At 48.2% G+C, this 15,084-nt stretch overlaps 1 protein-coding gene across 1 annotated transcript in view; it reads left to right on the plus strand.

The window, feature by feature from the left end:
* The first annotated feature begins 8,141 nt into the window (after nt 1–8,141).
* Nucleotides 8,142–15,084, plus strand: part of CAMKK1 (calcium/calmodulin-dependent protein kinase kinase 1, alpha) — a 61,622-nt gene continuing 54,679 nt past the window's right edge. Inside the window, exon 1 of the mRNA XM_009695670.1 lies at nt 8,142–8,597. Coding sequence (XP_009693972.1) covers nt 8,142–8,597 — 456 coding nt within the window. The remainder of the gene's footprint in view (nt 8,598–15,084) is intronic.

Raw genomic sequence — 15,084 nt, forward strand, 5'->3', positions numbered from 1 at the left:
ATCTTCTGTGGCAATTTTGAGGTATCATTACGGATTGCTGCAGCAGATAGCTTATCTGAGACAAATCCCTTTCCCTTAGAACAACTGAAAACCTTTTTTTCTTTAACCTGGCCATTTACCTCACCATGGTACAGACATTTGAAAAGTCGTTATTGCAGTGAAGACACTAAATATTAAAGACTCTGTAATTCTGAGGTAGTTCTTTTGCTCATGAATTAACAGGGTCTGGCTACTGCCTTACTTGTTAATATTCTTCAAATAATCTAAGCCTTTCAAACTTCATGTAATCTGACATTCTCGGTTATTTTTTGAAGCACCCCCTCGCCGGCTGTTTAAATGCCACCTCCAGCAAGCTGTGCTCCCTGCCACTGCTGCCCCCTCTCCTGGGAATCATGCTGCCTCTCAGCTCTGCAAATGACAGTAACTGTGACACTTCCTCCTCTTCCTCCTCCTCCTCGCTCACGTTGAACCCCAGGAGTCTGGTCCCTCCACTGTGCAGATCCTGCACTGACCCTACAAGGAACCTCTCTGAGTTGATGTTGCCCATGCCCTCGGGTGCAACCTCAAGCTGTAACGGCGTGTACCCGTATAGCTGGTGGTCAGAAAGCTGCTTTCCCACTGGATTATGGGGCTCAGCTTTCCCTGTGCAAGTTGCATTTGGGGTATTTTCTGCACTCTTGATGAGTATTGGAAGAAGAAGTTGGGGTAGGCAGGCTCTGAGGTCTGAGGCGGCGTTGGCTGAGTGCCAGATGGGAGCACGCACAGGAGCAGCTTTGGAAATGGGAATCTCCTGAGTTTTTGTTCTCCTCTGACATCAAACTGAGTGATTCAGGTGTTGTCCAGGCTATGTGTGCATATTAACAAGAGAAATTCCTTCATATTGCTTTCCGTAGAATCTCTCAGAGGTAGGGCAAACCACTTGATATGGCTGGAGATGTGCCGGGACATCCTCTGCGTGGTCTTGCAGCACGACCAAGTTTAGTGCTCTCTGCCCACACCGACCTCCTCCATCCTCCTGTCCTTCACTGCCACACTGTCAGGGGCTGACATCAGGCTGGCACAGTGGCTGGGATCCTTCCCCCATGAGGCTTTTGTGTCCCTTGTCACAAGGGCAAATGGGATTTGTTATAATCTGAGCTCAGGTTGTCCGCAGGGACGGTGTGGACATGTGGAGCTGGGTGTTGGGATATTCTGGGTTTGTGGTCGCTACTGGGTTGTTGCAGAGACAGTGAGTCGAAGCCCTTAGCATCATTGCAAGCGAAACCTGTGGGATACATGGGCTGAGTGCCTCTCATTGATGGTTCCCCATGCTTTCCTGGCTGTAACTTGCAAAATAAAAACACCTCCAATGCTCATACACTGATAAACAGCTTTAAAAGATTGAAGCAGAAGCAAATATAGTCCAGCATCAGCATCTGATGCCCACAAGTCTTGGTGACCCTCTGTCTGCTATAAAGCACAACAGCCAAACCTGTTGTACCAAAGTAGTTTGAGGGCTTGAGTACAAAGGAGCACAGCTCGTCTTCAATTCATTATCGCTCTTCTTCATCATGACTGAAGCCATGGTTAAAATGTGCCGACATAGCTGCAGTCAGTCAAATAATGTTCTGGCAGGGCTCCTGCTTCACCGGCTCTATCTGGAGAGTTTAATGTTAATACTGCTCTCACTTAGATAGATTTGGCACTCCTCAATGTTTTCTTGTTACAGAAATTTCCTTAAGTAGAAAGTTTTTCTTCAGAGTATTTTTTGGGTTGATTATTGCTTATATATGCAATTAGTGTAATTGCATCTGATTATGCAAATGTATTTAATCATATAATTAGAACATGGAGGGATGAAATATAATGCATCAGGGAAATCTTTTGTAAAACTTCCTGAGCTCAGTACTGTGTGCAGAAGGTGGCTGTTATCTCTTGTGCTGTAGACTGGTAGGCTGGACATTTTAGTTCAGCATCTTGACTAGTTTCAAAACATATTTAAAACATGCTGTTAATTTGCTCTTATAATTGGTTATATGGCCTTCATGGTGTGAAGGCATGTAACTTTTTTTTTTGCATGATAATATCAGGAGCTCACTGCTGAGCTCAGCCCTGCTGTCTCACATTTGCATCCACGCTTTACACTCAGGGACATGGACGCATTGGTCCTGAATCAGACCCAAACCTCAGATCCTGTCTTCAGCTGAGGTCTCTCGTGGGGTGGAGGAGGAGAGCAGGACAAGCATGAAGTGGTGGGTCCTTGGGGTGCTTGCTGTCTGTAGCTCAAGGGCTGGACTGACCCCAAAATCCCTTTTGAAAACACCCTGCCTTGGTAAGGACTAAGAAGGAGGAGGCAGAAATGATGCATTTTCCAGACTGTGGTCTGGAAATATTTGTTGTCATTCAAGAAATCTGGCAGGAGCAGGGGCCTGAACCTGCTTTTCAAATTTCTCACGCGGTGCTTGAATTGCAAAAAACCCTGTTCTTTGTCATTCAGTAGTTACTTTTAAAGCTATGCTAGGAGCTTCACAGAAGTAATCAAAGCGCCTTGCTTTTATGATCTAATTTTCAGCTGTGGCACAACAGCCAGGCGTACTGCCAAGAACTGTGGAGAGAAGAGGGAAAAGGACTAGGATGATTATAGCAGGATCAAGTGATTTCTCAGCAAGACACAGTTTTCTATGCTTTGAAACATGAGCCTTGTAAGCCACAGAATAAAGCGAACGTATGGCATGTATGCAAAAAGCACCAATAGTATACTCTTATTTATTATTTGGATTGTGTTAATGTCTCCTGCTTCTAATCAGGAATTGGTACCAAAAGTGATTACCCTCTTCCCAGTGAGAACACAGTCCGAATGGCCAATCTGGTGTACATCTGTCTTGATTATCTCTGCAAAGGCTGTGGGGATTTGCTTTCTTTTTGGCTTCACAGACCTGTAACTTCTCATCATTCTTCGCTGCTGGGTTTGGGCTGCCTTTCAGCCAGTGGATGTCTGAAAGTGGCTGTCACAGATGCCAAGAAGCTCATGTGCTTCTCCCGAGACCTGATTCCTCGCAGCAGCAGTGTGAGTGGAGATGGGCAGGAGGCGATCTCATCTTCAGGTGAGGCCCCACATTGTGCTCGTGGGGCTTGTGGCAGCTCAGATACTGCTTCGGTGCATGGCTGTGGGACATAAGTCACCCTTAAGCTTCTCCAGACTGAAGGTGTTGGAGCGAGCTGGCTGGACTTCGGGCAAGCGCTTCCCCTGTGTATAAAAAGTTGATGAGGTCAGGGTGGGGTGGTGGAAATATCTCCCTCATGTCAGGGTAGTGGACTAATGCTGAGTGCTTGGGGAAGTCCTGCAGACCCGACTGCGGAACAGGGAGCACAGGAGGGACTCCAGGATGGAAATAGTCATAGGCTGTATTGCTTGGTGTGGGAAGACAGCTCAGGCTCTGGAAGGGACTTGCTGACCTAATATTTCAAAAATGTCATTTGAGGAGCTGTTCAGGACTTGGCAGCCCAGCCCAAAACTTGCTGCTTCTCTCCTTAAAGGGAGTTTCTGGCATCGGTTGACAGCAATCAGAGCAGATTCTTCATCGTGGCTGTGCTGTTGTGGGGCAAGACCTGAAGGAAACGCAGCAGAAGCACCGGGTGATACAAGATAGGGCTGGATGTGCAGCCCAGCTCTGCCCCAAGGCAGGACTGAGTTTCTGATGGGGGATCTGACCTGAGCTGAAGGATGCTGGTGGTAGAGATGACATCCCTTCTGCAGGCAGCCTGTCCTGGTACATGGCTAGCTGCACTATTTAGAAAACTTGGCCTGATTCCTGACCTTGCTAGTGTATATTAAAGCAGCAGACTAAAGCCTTCTGTGATCTTTGGGACCTCTCTTTGTGAGAGTACCTGCGGGTCTTGTGTGGTCAAGAGGCACCTAATGGATTTGACCTTCAAACAGGGTTTCAGCGTCATGTCCCTGCTGGTCCCCATGCTGGCATGGAGGATGCCATCCATAGATATTTGAAGAAGTGTCCAACTCTGAGCAGCAGCCTGAACGCTTTCCATGCAAATGCTCATTATAGTTATTACTCACTGTGACTTTACTGCAAAGGCCCTCGGTGCCTCAGCATAAGGCAGATGTGTTCTCAGAGACAGAAAGGGCAAGCGGGACAAGGTGGGCTGAGGGCAGTGTCATTCCTCTTAACCTGGGAGCTGTGATAGACGAAGCTGTCAAGTCACTTTTCTGCGTAGCCTGTAGCAAGATCAGGAAATGAAGCTGGATTTGCTGAAGCCCAGGGCTTTTTAACCTCCCCATCCTATCTCATAGGAATGTTTCTAGTTAGCCAAACAGATAGACCAAGCAGTAAACTAGACTTAGTTTTTTATTTTTCAAACAATGCTTTGAAATACTTTATTGAGCAGCAAAATTAATTGCATTTGCTCATCTCTGACTCCCTCATACAATACAGAGATTTTTCTCCAGAATCATACTCCTTTCAAAAGGATTTTTTTGTACCATGCTCTGCTTAGCGCATGTCTGGGAAACATGTGCGGCCATTTGATAAATATATTGTGGAAAACACCGTTGAAGTGGCAGTCTGCCTGCAGCGGAGGAATAGCTACAGGGAAAAATGGTAAATGAGATGTGTAAGTAAATTAATTTTGTTCATGTAAGCTTGTTTGCAGCTTTAGTTCCTGTCTGCACCATTATCCTCTGATCTACAGCAAGTGTTGGGGGGGATCGGGCTGGTGACTGCATGAGAAGCATCGGGCCCAAAGCTGCGCAGGACCTTGTAGAACATAGTGGTGGTATCTCTCTCTTGCTGGGATTTCCCATCGCAACAAGGTGTGGTTGTGTTACAGCCTGACAAACTGCATATCCACCATTGATTTTTGCCTTGCAGAAATAAATAATTGCCTTTTGTACTGAGTTTTACACACTGTAAGACTGGCCTGTGCATAACTGATTTGCTTATTCAGAAACCATTGCTTTCCAATACATTTTTGGAGGATTTATCGGTGAAAAGAAATCCTTCAAAACAGCAGAACCTGAAACAAAAGAAAATAATTGTTCATCTGTACAGCTAGGCTTTAAGTCTTACTGGATTTTTTTTTAGAATACTTTTAGCAACGCTGCATTATTTGTTGTGGTGCTGTATAGGTCTATTAGTTTTGACTGGATGAACTGATTTATGGGATTTATCTGAAGTTTATCTATTTAAGTTGTCAATTAGCTGAAGATTTATTTTGCAGCCTGAGCTGTGGGTTAGAGCTGTGCAAGCGTGCTTCTGCTTTTGAGGGGGTGACACCCTGGGGTGCCTGGTCTGGGCAGCGAAAGGCTGTGCAGGGGGCTAACAGGAGCATCGCTGTTTGCTCAGACCTGGCCACTGTTCCCAGCGCTTCTGGCTTTTTTTTCCTGTTGGCTGAACCATGAGAGATGCTGGAGTGTTCAATCCAGGTGGGTGATTCATGGGCTTTCATGGCCAGCTTTGCAGCAACATGGGCAGATCCTTCCCTCAACTCACTCCTGCATGTGGGGAAAACCTCCATAGCAAGAGGAGGGAGGAAGGTGGAAGAGCTGCAGACTTCAGCTGCAGATTGATTTTTCTTCTTGATGCTCCCTAGGAGTGAAGTGAGCTGTGACAGTCCAGAAGCTAAAGCTGCTGCAAGGAAAGACCTTGGGTTTGTTTCTCTGTAACCAGAAGAGCAAAACCTTTAACCCAGAGAGAAATCAGAGTTTTCCTGCTATGCCTGGTGCAAGCTGGATTAAATGGTAAAAGCATTTTTACTCCCTCCCTCCCCTTCATTTAAAATCATTTCCCTGATTGAAGGGAACATGCAGGCTGGCACGCTGGACTGCGAGGAAAGCTGCAGCCCAGCCCCGGCAGCGCAGAGGTGGCTGCTGACAGCGGAGATGTGAACTGGTGCTTCCCTGGCCATGCAGAGCAGCCCTGGGAAGCCGCTGGCCCACAGGCAGGGCTGGAGGCTGGTCTGGGCTTCCCAGGGGCTGAGGCACCCAAAAGCTGAGCTCACAGGCATCCCACGACGAGTTGTTATGAGTGTCTGACTGGGAAATATGCTGCTCCCCTGGCTCTGGAGTGCAAGGAAAGCCTCTTCAGAGATAACAGGGTGGCCGCAGGCTTGCAGTTGCCCTGACCTGATCCTCCTAGGTCAGCTCAGAAGCTCTCCAAGTGCAAACCTTGCAGGAGTATTTTGCAGACAGCAAGCCCTCCGCGGGCTTCCCGCAAAGCCATTTCGAAGGATAGGCAGGGCTGCAGCTGTCTTTCTAGGTTGAAGCCTGGTTTTGGGAGAGCAGGGAAGTCTAGTAGAGGGGAGGCTCGCGCCGTGGGTTTGTGGGACCGCATGCAGTATGTGCTGGACCAAACCCTGCACCCCCTTCCCTTGCTGCTGTGAGCCACCCCCAGTGCCTGCATCCTGGCTCAGAAAGGGATCTATGCTTTGGGATTGAAGGGTTTAAATATAGTTTTAATAGAAGCTCTTAAAGCTGACCTCACCATTTCGTTACTGTTTTGAGTGAGTGATGCTTCTGTCCATTGTTTCAAACAAACCTGCAGAAAAGGCAGGAAAAGGTGGGGAGATTTTACCTGGGTGGAGAAGGAGGGGAGGGAGATGAACAGCAGGCTGCGGGGAGGAATGTGTTAAATTCGGATGTTTCCTTTCTGTGACACCAAGAGCCCCCATGACTAGCTCATGACCTGGGGTGAAGCCTCCCATCCAGATCTTTCTCTGATGTCCTTATTGGTATAAAAGATTGCTGGAGCTTGGCTGCTGCACTTCTGCGGGGGACTTGGGAGGTCGTCTCTCTTTGCAGCAGATTTTAGCTGTAGCCTGTTTAACTGAGCATTGTTGGGTGGCTTTGAGCCAGGCTCAACCTTAGCTCAATGCTCCTCGACAAGGGTGTTGTGTGAGTTCCCAGGTGGATGCTGGATGGGGCTTTTTGAACTCGCTCACCCTTCCTCACGTAAATTAAATGTAGCCAGTGTGAAAACAGGGCAACGCAAGTGTCACCTGAGTTGCAGGGACTTTTATGCACAACCTGCTTTGCATGTAGAGAACCAAAGGTTGCAATATTTCAGAGGTAAGCCTACACGGAAATTCGCTGGATGCAGTCCAGGATGCTGTAACTAAAACTAAGTTCTCCCCCACTGTTGCCAGAAACTGGGCAGAGGGATGAGATGCTGCGTCCTGCAGCACTGCATCTTCAGAGGTGATTAAGGGATGACAGCCGTGTGCTGCAGAGGATCATTTCCTGCTCTGGACTGTGCTGGGAAGACTGAAATCTGTTTTAAATTCAGACTGAAATTAACATCCAGGAAACAGTGATTTTATTCAGCAGTTTTTGCTTTGTATTGCATTTTTGTGTTCTATAGGCCTTTTCCAATGGAAAAACTGATTTCCATGTGCTGCGAATCATTAAGTGTTGTTGATTTACAACTCAATATAGCTTTTATCCATGGTGGGCAGCAAGGTTAACGCGTGCTTGCACGTAGGCTGCAACTGTGGGGGGCCAGAGGCGACCCTGGAACCAGACTTGCTTTTAAATTCTGCCTTTGCTGTTGGCTACGTTGCAAATAACTGAGTGTGGAAGTCGCCAGCCATGGCTTGGCTTCCAGGCTGTTCTGTGACACTTTCTAGGGCCATACAGGGCAACAGAGGGACTGCTGTGGAGCCCTAAATGGCTGTGGGTTTGGTGTTGTGCACATTGGGTTTGGATGCATAACAGAAGCTCAAGAGGTCAAAAGTTTGACCCTTCACCCTCAGCTTGTTAAGAGGCTGTACTTCTCCCTTTATTGTAAGCTGTGGTTGACTGTCGTTCTAGCTACAGAAGGAGAAGTTCTCTTTAGCTGTGTCACTTGTTGCACATCAGATAAAGTCTCATCTTTATCACTTTCATATCTAGCTTGATACTTGGGTTTGCATTTCCTTCTGAGTTTATAGCCTGCCAGTGTTTTGCCTTTACTTTCTTTTACATTGGAAGAAGCTAAAGATGGGTATCTTGGTTATGTTTGTGTTGAGTGAACATTATTATTCAGTTTACCTCTGTTTGTTTCATTTTAGGTATTTCATGGAGAGATTCCTTCAGGCCACATGCTGTCTGTGAGTGCTAGCATCGCAGCTCTCTGCAGGGCCATCTGAGACCATACAAGCTGGACGCAGCGATGGGGGACTCTCCAACAAATGCCATGGATGGAGGCGTAGACACGTGCTGCAAAGACACGCAGACTGAACTGGCAGAGCGGGTAGCAGCCATAGATGTGGCTGTTGGCCCAGACAGAAGTGACCAAAATGGTGACGACAACTCTGAAGAGAATGACACAGTCTTTTCTGATAACATAAAAGACATTCAAAGAAATGGAGTCGACAGTGATGTGGGAGTGAATGAATTTCTGCCTTCCCAACAGTCAGAAGACGCTCACTGGAGACATGTTCCCAAGAGACCTCTCACTAGGCCCGTCCTATCAAGTAGGAAGTTGTCTCTTCAGGAAAGATCATCAGGAGGTTATTTGGCTTCTAGCAACACTCCAGGTTATGGTCCTTATGCCACAGGGCCATCACCACGTATAATGAGGAGACCAACGATAGAGTCCAATCGGGTCTCCATATCAGATTCTGAGGTAGGCATGTTCTCCCCTATAATTGTGGTGTCGAGGTAAGGTAAGTCTTTCTTAACTGGTAATGGGAGTCTTCAGTCTTTTGAAGCAGTACATCTGAAAGCACTGTTTTTTGTAAGGGGAAAAAAAAAAAATCCCTGAAATCAGGGATTGTATTAGCTTAGAATGGCTGAACACCTTTGCATCCATCTCCCAGACAGACCTCTGATGAGTGCAGCCCTGGTCCTGACCTCTGGCTCCTTCAGCCCTCACCTTCCTGGGGTGGTCCCAGTAAGGGGCCAGGACCTCCGCTGTGTAGTGGTAGCATGCAGAAGGCCTGCCAGGCTATTCAGAGAAAGGACTGCGGCCAAATGGCTTTGCTCTTGTGTCCCTGCTGTATGTGCCCCTCGGGAGTTTATCAGTCACAGCAGCTTTGCTGATGATATTTTATGGATTTAAGCTTCTGGAGATTATGTATCTCCTATTGTGTTTTGCCATTATTGAAAGCATGATTTAATTTTATAAAGAGCTTAAATGCACTGGTGTTTCCTGCTCCTGTCAGGATTTTTCTTTGTCTTTAAAGCATTTGTAACAGCAGTGATAACTGAGGGCTGTGACCCTCCTCTCCTTCAGAGGAGCATCTCTGGGTGACTGCAGTTGTTCCTGCCATCTGTCTTGCAGCTGCTCTCCCGGTACCAGTGCTGGGCTCAGACCTGTCCCAGAGGTGTAACATGCTTTTAGTCACGAAGTGTCTTGGTGGAAGCGGCTGCTGGTTGCAGTTCCCTGTGCTGTGATGTGCCATCATGGGGAGGGTGGGGAGCAGAGAGAGGAGCTGTTTGGACCATGCTGCCCAGTGTCGTGCTGAAGATGTTGAGCCTGCAGCAATGCCCATGAAGGGGCATGCAACTGGGTTTTCTTTGAAAGCCAGGCATGATGGATGTGGTGTAAAATGGGTGTTTCTTGAAGCCAAAATGTTTTGTACAGTGCTACTGGCTGGAGAGGGTTTTTAAGTAGAGAATGGGCTGCCTGGAGTGTACTGGAGAGGGAACATCATCAGAAAAAACACGGGCTCACACCTGAATTATCCCCCAAGCCCAGGCTGTGCCTTTTCCTGAGATTTTTATCTGCTGTTTGTGGAGGAAAAACAAGTTTTTCATGCCTTGCCATTTTTCTCCAGACTGAATTTGTTCCCCAGTCATATTTGTCTTGTGTTTTTGCTCTTGGGGAAGGGGGCAGGGCAGAAGCAGGAGTGGGAGATGTCTGTGGGTGCCACAACTCCGCAGGCTTGCTCAGCGGTGCCGTAACAGAGAGGAGGCAGCATGCTGGGGAGAGGAGCAGTGGTGGCATCGACCTGCTGGCCTTGCCCTGCAGGGACGGCTGCTCCTCCTGCCCTGATGCCGCAGGTGAGCTCAGGGGAAGCCTCTGGTTCATCTTGTGACCATAAGCCTTGTTGTGGTGAGAGATGGGCCCTTTCCATGAGTGTTTTCAATCTCTCTTTCTTCTAGAACTGGCAGTACAGCAATGGTCGCCCATGAATTCACCTCTGCTGCTGTGCCCAGGCACTGAAGCGGGACAGACACAGCAGCCAGGGGCTCAGGAGCAGTTACAGTCCGACTCTTTCTCATCTAGTTGATAGAGAACATGTTTGTTGAACGTGACTCTGCTGGTGCCGCTGCGCCAACACGTTGCTCTTGGGCACCGTGGTACTCCCAAACATGATGCCTTAATCCCACCGTGGTCCTGCTCTGTGTCCTAAGGGACCCAAATCACTGGAGTTTAGTGTTTTGCCAATGTGGGTCCAAGTGACCTGGAGCTTAACATCTGTGAGGCTTAGTGTTTCTGTCCTGAAAAGGGGATGTTTTCCCCTTGCACATCTGAGAGGATGTGTGCTGTGCATGTGCAAATTGGCCGTTGTCCTCTGGGAAGTTTTGCAAGTCACGTTAGCTGTGAGATGGGTTGTGGCATCACCAGCCGATAAGAGGATATCTGCAGAAGGTGCACTGCAGAGACTGCGGCTTTGATGGCAGCCATATGCTTTAATAAGGGAGACGGGGAGGGAGAGGAGCCAGTTCTTGGAAGCGGATGTGACTTGTGTGCCAGCTGTCCCATCCTGCAGTACTTCGACTGTGCCAGGAGTGAGGCTTGTCTGAAATCTGTTTCAAAGTAACTGCAGTCGAGTGCGACTAGCACATTCCCATCTGCAAGCAAATTCAAAATACTCTGTCCTCTTCTACAGCATCTGCATCCTGGGGAGCAATAGTTACTGCATTGGGGTAGGAAATGCTTAGTTTGAAATGCAGATGCAGAGTCCTTCATTTCCCTGCTCCTGCAGCAATTCTTGATGCAGCATGGTGTTTTTGGTCACTTTGATATAACTATTTAGAGACCTGCTCCAGTGCAGCACAGATGCTTAACAAAGCTGTGCTCATTGGAAACCATCATTCATATTAATGGGGCATCACTGCGGTAGGAGGGGGAAGGGAGCCCAGGCCAGAGCTGTGCACATTCAGAGGTGGGTGTTCGCCCTCGCAGCCGTGCTCTCGGGAGCTGTGCTTCATCTTCCCAGCTTATAGGGACAGTATCTCTATCCTGTATGGAATAGCAAAAGGACTAGGAAGGTGCCTGCTTGTTTATAGGATAAAGTTTGAGACTGGCCACTGAATAATGAGAAAAGTTTTAGTGTGTGACAGCAAGGTGAGTGTGCAGCCTGTGCACAGCCCAACGCCAGCATCCTGCGTATGACCTACCAGTTGCTGCTAAGTGGTTGTTGCAGGGTCATTGTGTTCATGGATGTGAGAGGCACTGACGGTCCAAATCCGAGCTATACAGCTAACTGAGATACAGCAGGTAACTCAGAAGAGAAACGGAGAGCAGATCTTCTGCTGTTACAGCAAACGTACTGAGCAAATGCATGTAAGCAATTAGCAGAGCCTTGCATGTGGGCAGGGAAGACTGAGCAGAGCCAGGAGGTAAGGGCAGGGCTTCTAAGAGTTATGGTGGACTCGGTGTTGAGGCTTTTGGTCCTGTGGGTGATAAAATAACCCTGTGATGAGAAATACAATCATGATGTACTTAGAAGCAGCTGCTGTTGTGTTTTCTGTTGATCATTTTGAGATGCAGACCCTCAGTGAGCAGGGAGGCTGGGTAGGTCACTCTGACAGGATCCAGCTCACCAGTCACGGCATTGCCCCTGGTCTCCCTGCAAATGACTCTTTGACACATCTTGTTCTAGGCCAGCTGCATGTTTGTACTCGAGTTCATGTCTCTCACCTGCTTAAAGCCATTTTAGAGTTAACCTCTTTCCTCTTGCATTGAGTATCTGGCACCATCTTTCATGTGGTAGGACATCCATCACTCTGGCTCGTGGCTGCTGCCCGAATGAGTTACAGTCTGTGCAGAAATGAAGATGAAGTTCATGAGCATTTGGGCTTTCAGTGGCACACATGCAGGTGTAGTCTGTCAGGAGCAGAGATGGATGGCACAGCTGCATATCAAAATTTCCTGTTTTATTCTGATAGTCATCTAGAATTGAATATGCTTTCCCTCTCCAGTGACAGCAGGAGTGGCAGCTCACTACCTTGCTGTCAACGGTTCTGTATCCTTGACTGATCTGGAGAAATAATGGAGAGATGTGTTATGGGGATATGGAATATGAGGATATGGCAGAGGTGAATTTTCTGTTGTTCTCTGCTGAATTATGGAAGAATCGTGTGTTCAGTTAGAGACACACTGCTGAGCTTTTTAATGCTGGTTTAGTACTCTTCACAGACTGGGAGGAAAACTTATATTCAGGGATCCAAGGGCCAAGAGCTGAAGTTGAGGCTGTGACACTGCAGGAGGATTCACCTGGTGCTACGAGCAAGCAGTGAATCGGGTTGTCCCATCCCCGGGACCTGTACTGCACACGTCTGCCTCCAGAGCGGGGTTTCCTGGGTTTGTTGTTTAGGAAGATGGTGGCTCCTGGGCTGGTGGGGCTGCAGCAAGGGTGAGGCTTGTTGCTTTGCACAGAGGCAGTTCCTGATCAACCGAGCAGAGCCACCAATTAGCTAATTGCCATGGGACAAAGAGTTGGCAGCTCCTGCTCTCTTGCAGCCGCTGCTGACAAGTCTGGATCTGCAGCATTAACTCTGCAAGAGAAGTAACTCATTCTGCTCTCCTGACAGCATTACTGTGTACTTGATTAACCTGATCTGTCATAACTCTATCAAAATTGATCTGTAATTTTAAAAATGTCCTGCTTGTTTCCCTCCTTTCTTAGGTTATTCATGGACTATGGCCTGGAAGGTCCTTTCAGCACTGCCTTCTCTGGTAGGAGTGCCCGCTAGGCTGGTGGGATTTCTGCTGCCTTTGCTGCCCATCGGTGCTCTGCTCTAACAAGGGAATGGCTTTGCCTTTAGCTGTGGCACAGAAGTGATTAAGCTGAAGCTACTAAGGATACATAACTCTGCAGAGCTGAGGCACAGGCCCCAGAGTTTGGGTCACTGGCTCACGTTGCCTCTGATGTGACATTCCCAGCTCCTGCTCGGTGCTGGCAGCATGGTGAGACGAGAGGCTTTTCCTGGGGCTGCGAAAAGCAGTTTCTGCTTTGCTGCACAGATGATGCTCTGGTGCTTCTATGTACCAGGGCAAGACTCTCCGTAAACATGTTTGTACAGACTGATGACCATCTTGTCACCATGTTTGAGAGAGCTTGTCCCACCTAAAATGACAGAGCTTGTATCTGTGAAAGGGTAGAGGTGCTGCTTGTTGGAAAGTGGCATTTGAAAATGCAATGCTGTTTGGTTTTTTTTCCTTCTGCCATCCCAAACCAACTTTTCTAGGTAGCCAAGAAAAGTCTTACTTGGAGAGTGGCTAGAAGAAGAAGAAAAGATATCTTTTTCCAGGCTTTCTCCCCAGACCTGCCAACACAGTTAATTGCTTTATGCTTTCTCTTCTCCAGTCTCTTCTGGCTGAATCGTCCTTTCTCTTTCACATGTTCCCTTTCTCTCCTTGCATCCACCCACTCCCTGGCATCCCGGTGCTTCTAGCCCCAGCGTTCGCGTGGTCTCTCCACCCCCTGCGACCAGCAGGAGGTTGTTCCAGCTCCCCACTGCCTGGGCGGCCCCGCATGTCATGACGGTGGGCTGGGGCCATGTGTGCTTTAGCAGGAGTGGAGAGGATGAGTCAGGCCAGTGCGTTCTCCCTCCTCGGTGCTGCTGCTAGCCCGAGCACGCAGGGAGGAGGATGAGCTGACAAAGGGAATTTTCCTATGCTTGATGTCCATGGCTTGTCCCAGGGGCGTGGAAAATAAATCACTTTGTCCTTTCTTTCCTTAGCTTTCCACATCTTTATCATAGGCCTCCTGCTTGTTTGGCCAACTGGTTTGAAGCAAGCGGTGTCAAGAGCTATGAGAGGTTTTGGTGCCGGGCTGATCCAGGTCTCATGCTCTCCAGTCTCTTGGAGCTGCCTGGTTTTCTTCATGAGGTTGTGATTTCCTTGCTGTATGCAAAGGTAAACCCATGTGGGACCAGGGCAGTGCCGGAGACCAAGGTCCTACACAGCGTGGGCTGGAGCGCTTCCACTTTCAGCCCCACCAGTTCCCCAGATGAATTTCTTCTAGAGGTCTTACTGTGGTGCTTAAACTAGAGCTCTCCTGAAAAGATCAAAGATAAGTGGAAAACATTTCTTGAAAGAAGAATCCCCCCAGGCATTGCTAATTTCTTTTCCTTGTATTAATTAACCTTTATTTAAAAGTTACATTTCCAACTTGTTTAAGGGCAGGGTCAACAGAAGGAGAAAGCCCAAAGCTGCAGTTGCAGTGGGGCTGGGACAGGGCTGCCTTGGTCCCACCAGTCCCAGCTCCCTTTTAATCTTCTAGCCGTTTTCCAAATGATACCCCAGGGACCTGGTGGGTGCCTGAGCTCCTGCATCCAGCTTCGGGGTCTTGGGTGCGTGAGCCCAAACCATGGTGCTGAGCCTTGGTGTTGCACTTTCTGCCCAGCTGTGGCAGTGCTCCTGCCAGTGGCCAGTCCTGATGCTGGGCTTCCAGGTTTGCACTTGGCTTTGGTTGTTGCTTAAAAAAATCTGTTTAGTTGTCTTACCGCTGTGAGCTCTGGGCTACCTGTGTGTCCTTCTCTGTCCCTGGACAACTTTCTAATTTTAAATCATTGCTGCCCCTAATGCCCCTTTTCTGGCTTTTATTTTCATTTTGTCTGTTTGTAGAACTGCTTTCACTTCTTCTTCCAGCCAGAATGAGTTTAAACCAGCGCTGCCTTCATTACTGGCTTTTAGTTCCCAGTTTTCTTTCCCATGCTTCTCTTTAAAGTGTATCTCTGAATTGCTGAAACATAGAATTCTTTTCAGATTGGTGAATTTGGCTGCTTTTAGGGGGCAAAATTGTCCGTTCTATATGTATGCATGTAGACCATCTGACTGTTTTCAGAAGTGTCTTACTCTGGAAACCAGCTCTGGCTCTTCCTTCTCATCCTGGTTGCCCCCCCGGACAGCAAAGGCTCAGTTCTCAGTTTCTTGG

Source organism: Cariama cristata, unplaced genomic scaffold (assembly GCF_000690535.1).
Source record: "Cariama cristata isolate BGI_N322 unplaced genomic scaffold, ASM69053v1 scaffold16492, whole genome shotgun sequence".
NCBI classification, from domain to species: Eukaryota; Metazoa; Chordata; class Aves; order Cariamiformes; family Cariamidae; genus Cariama; species Cariama cristata.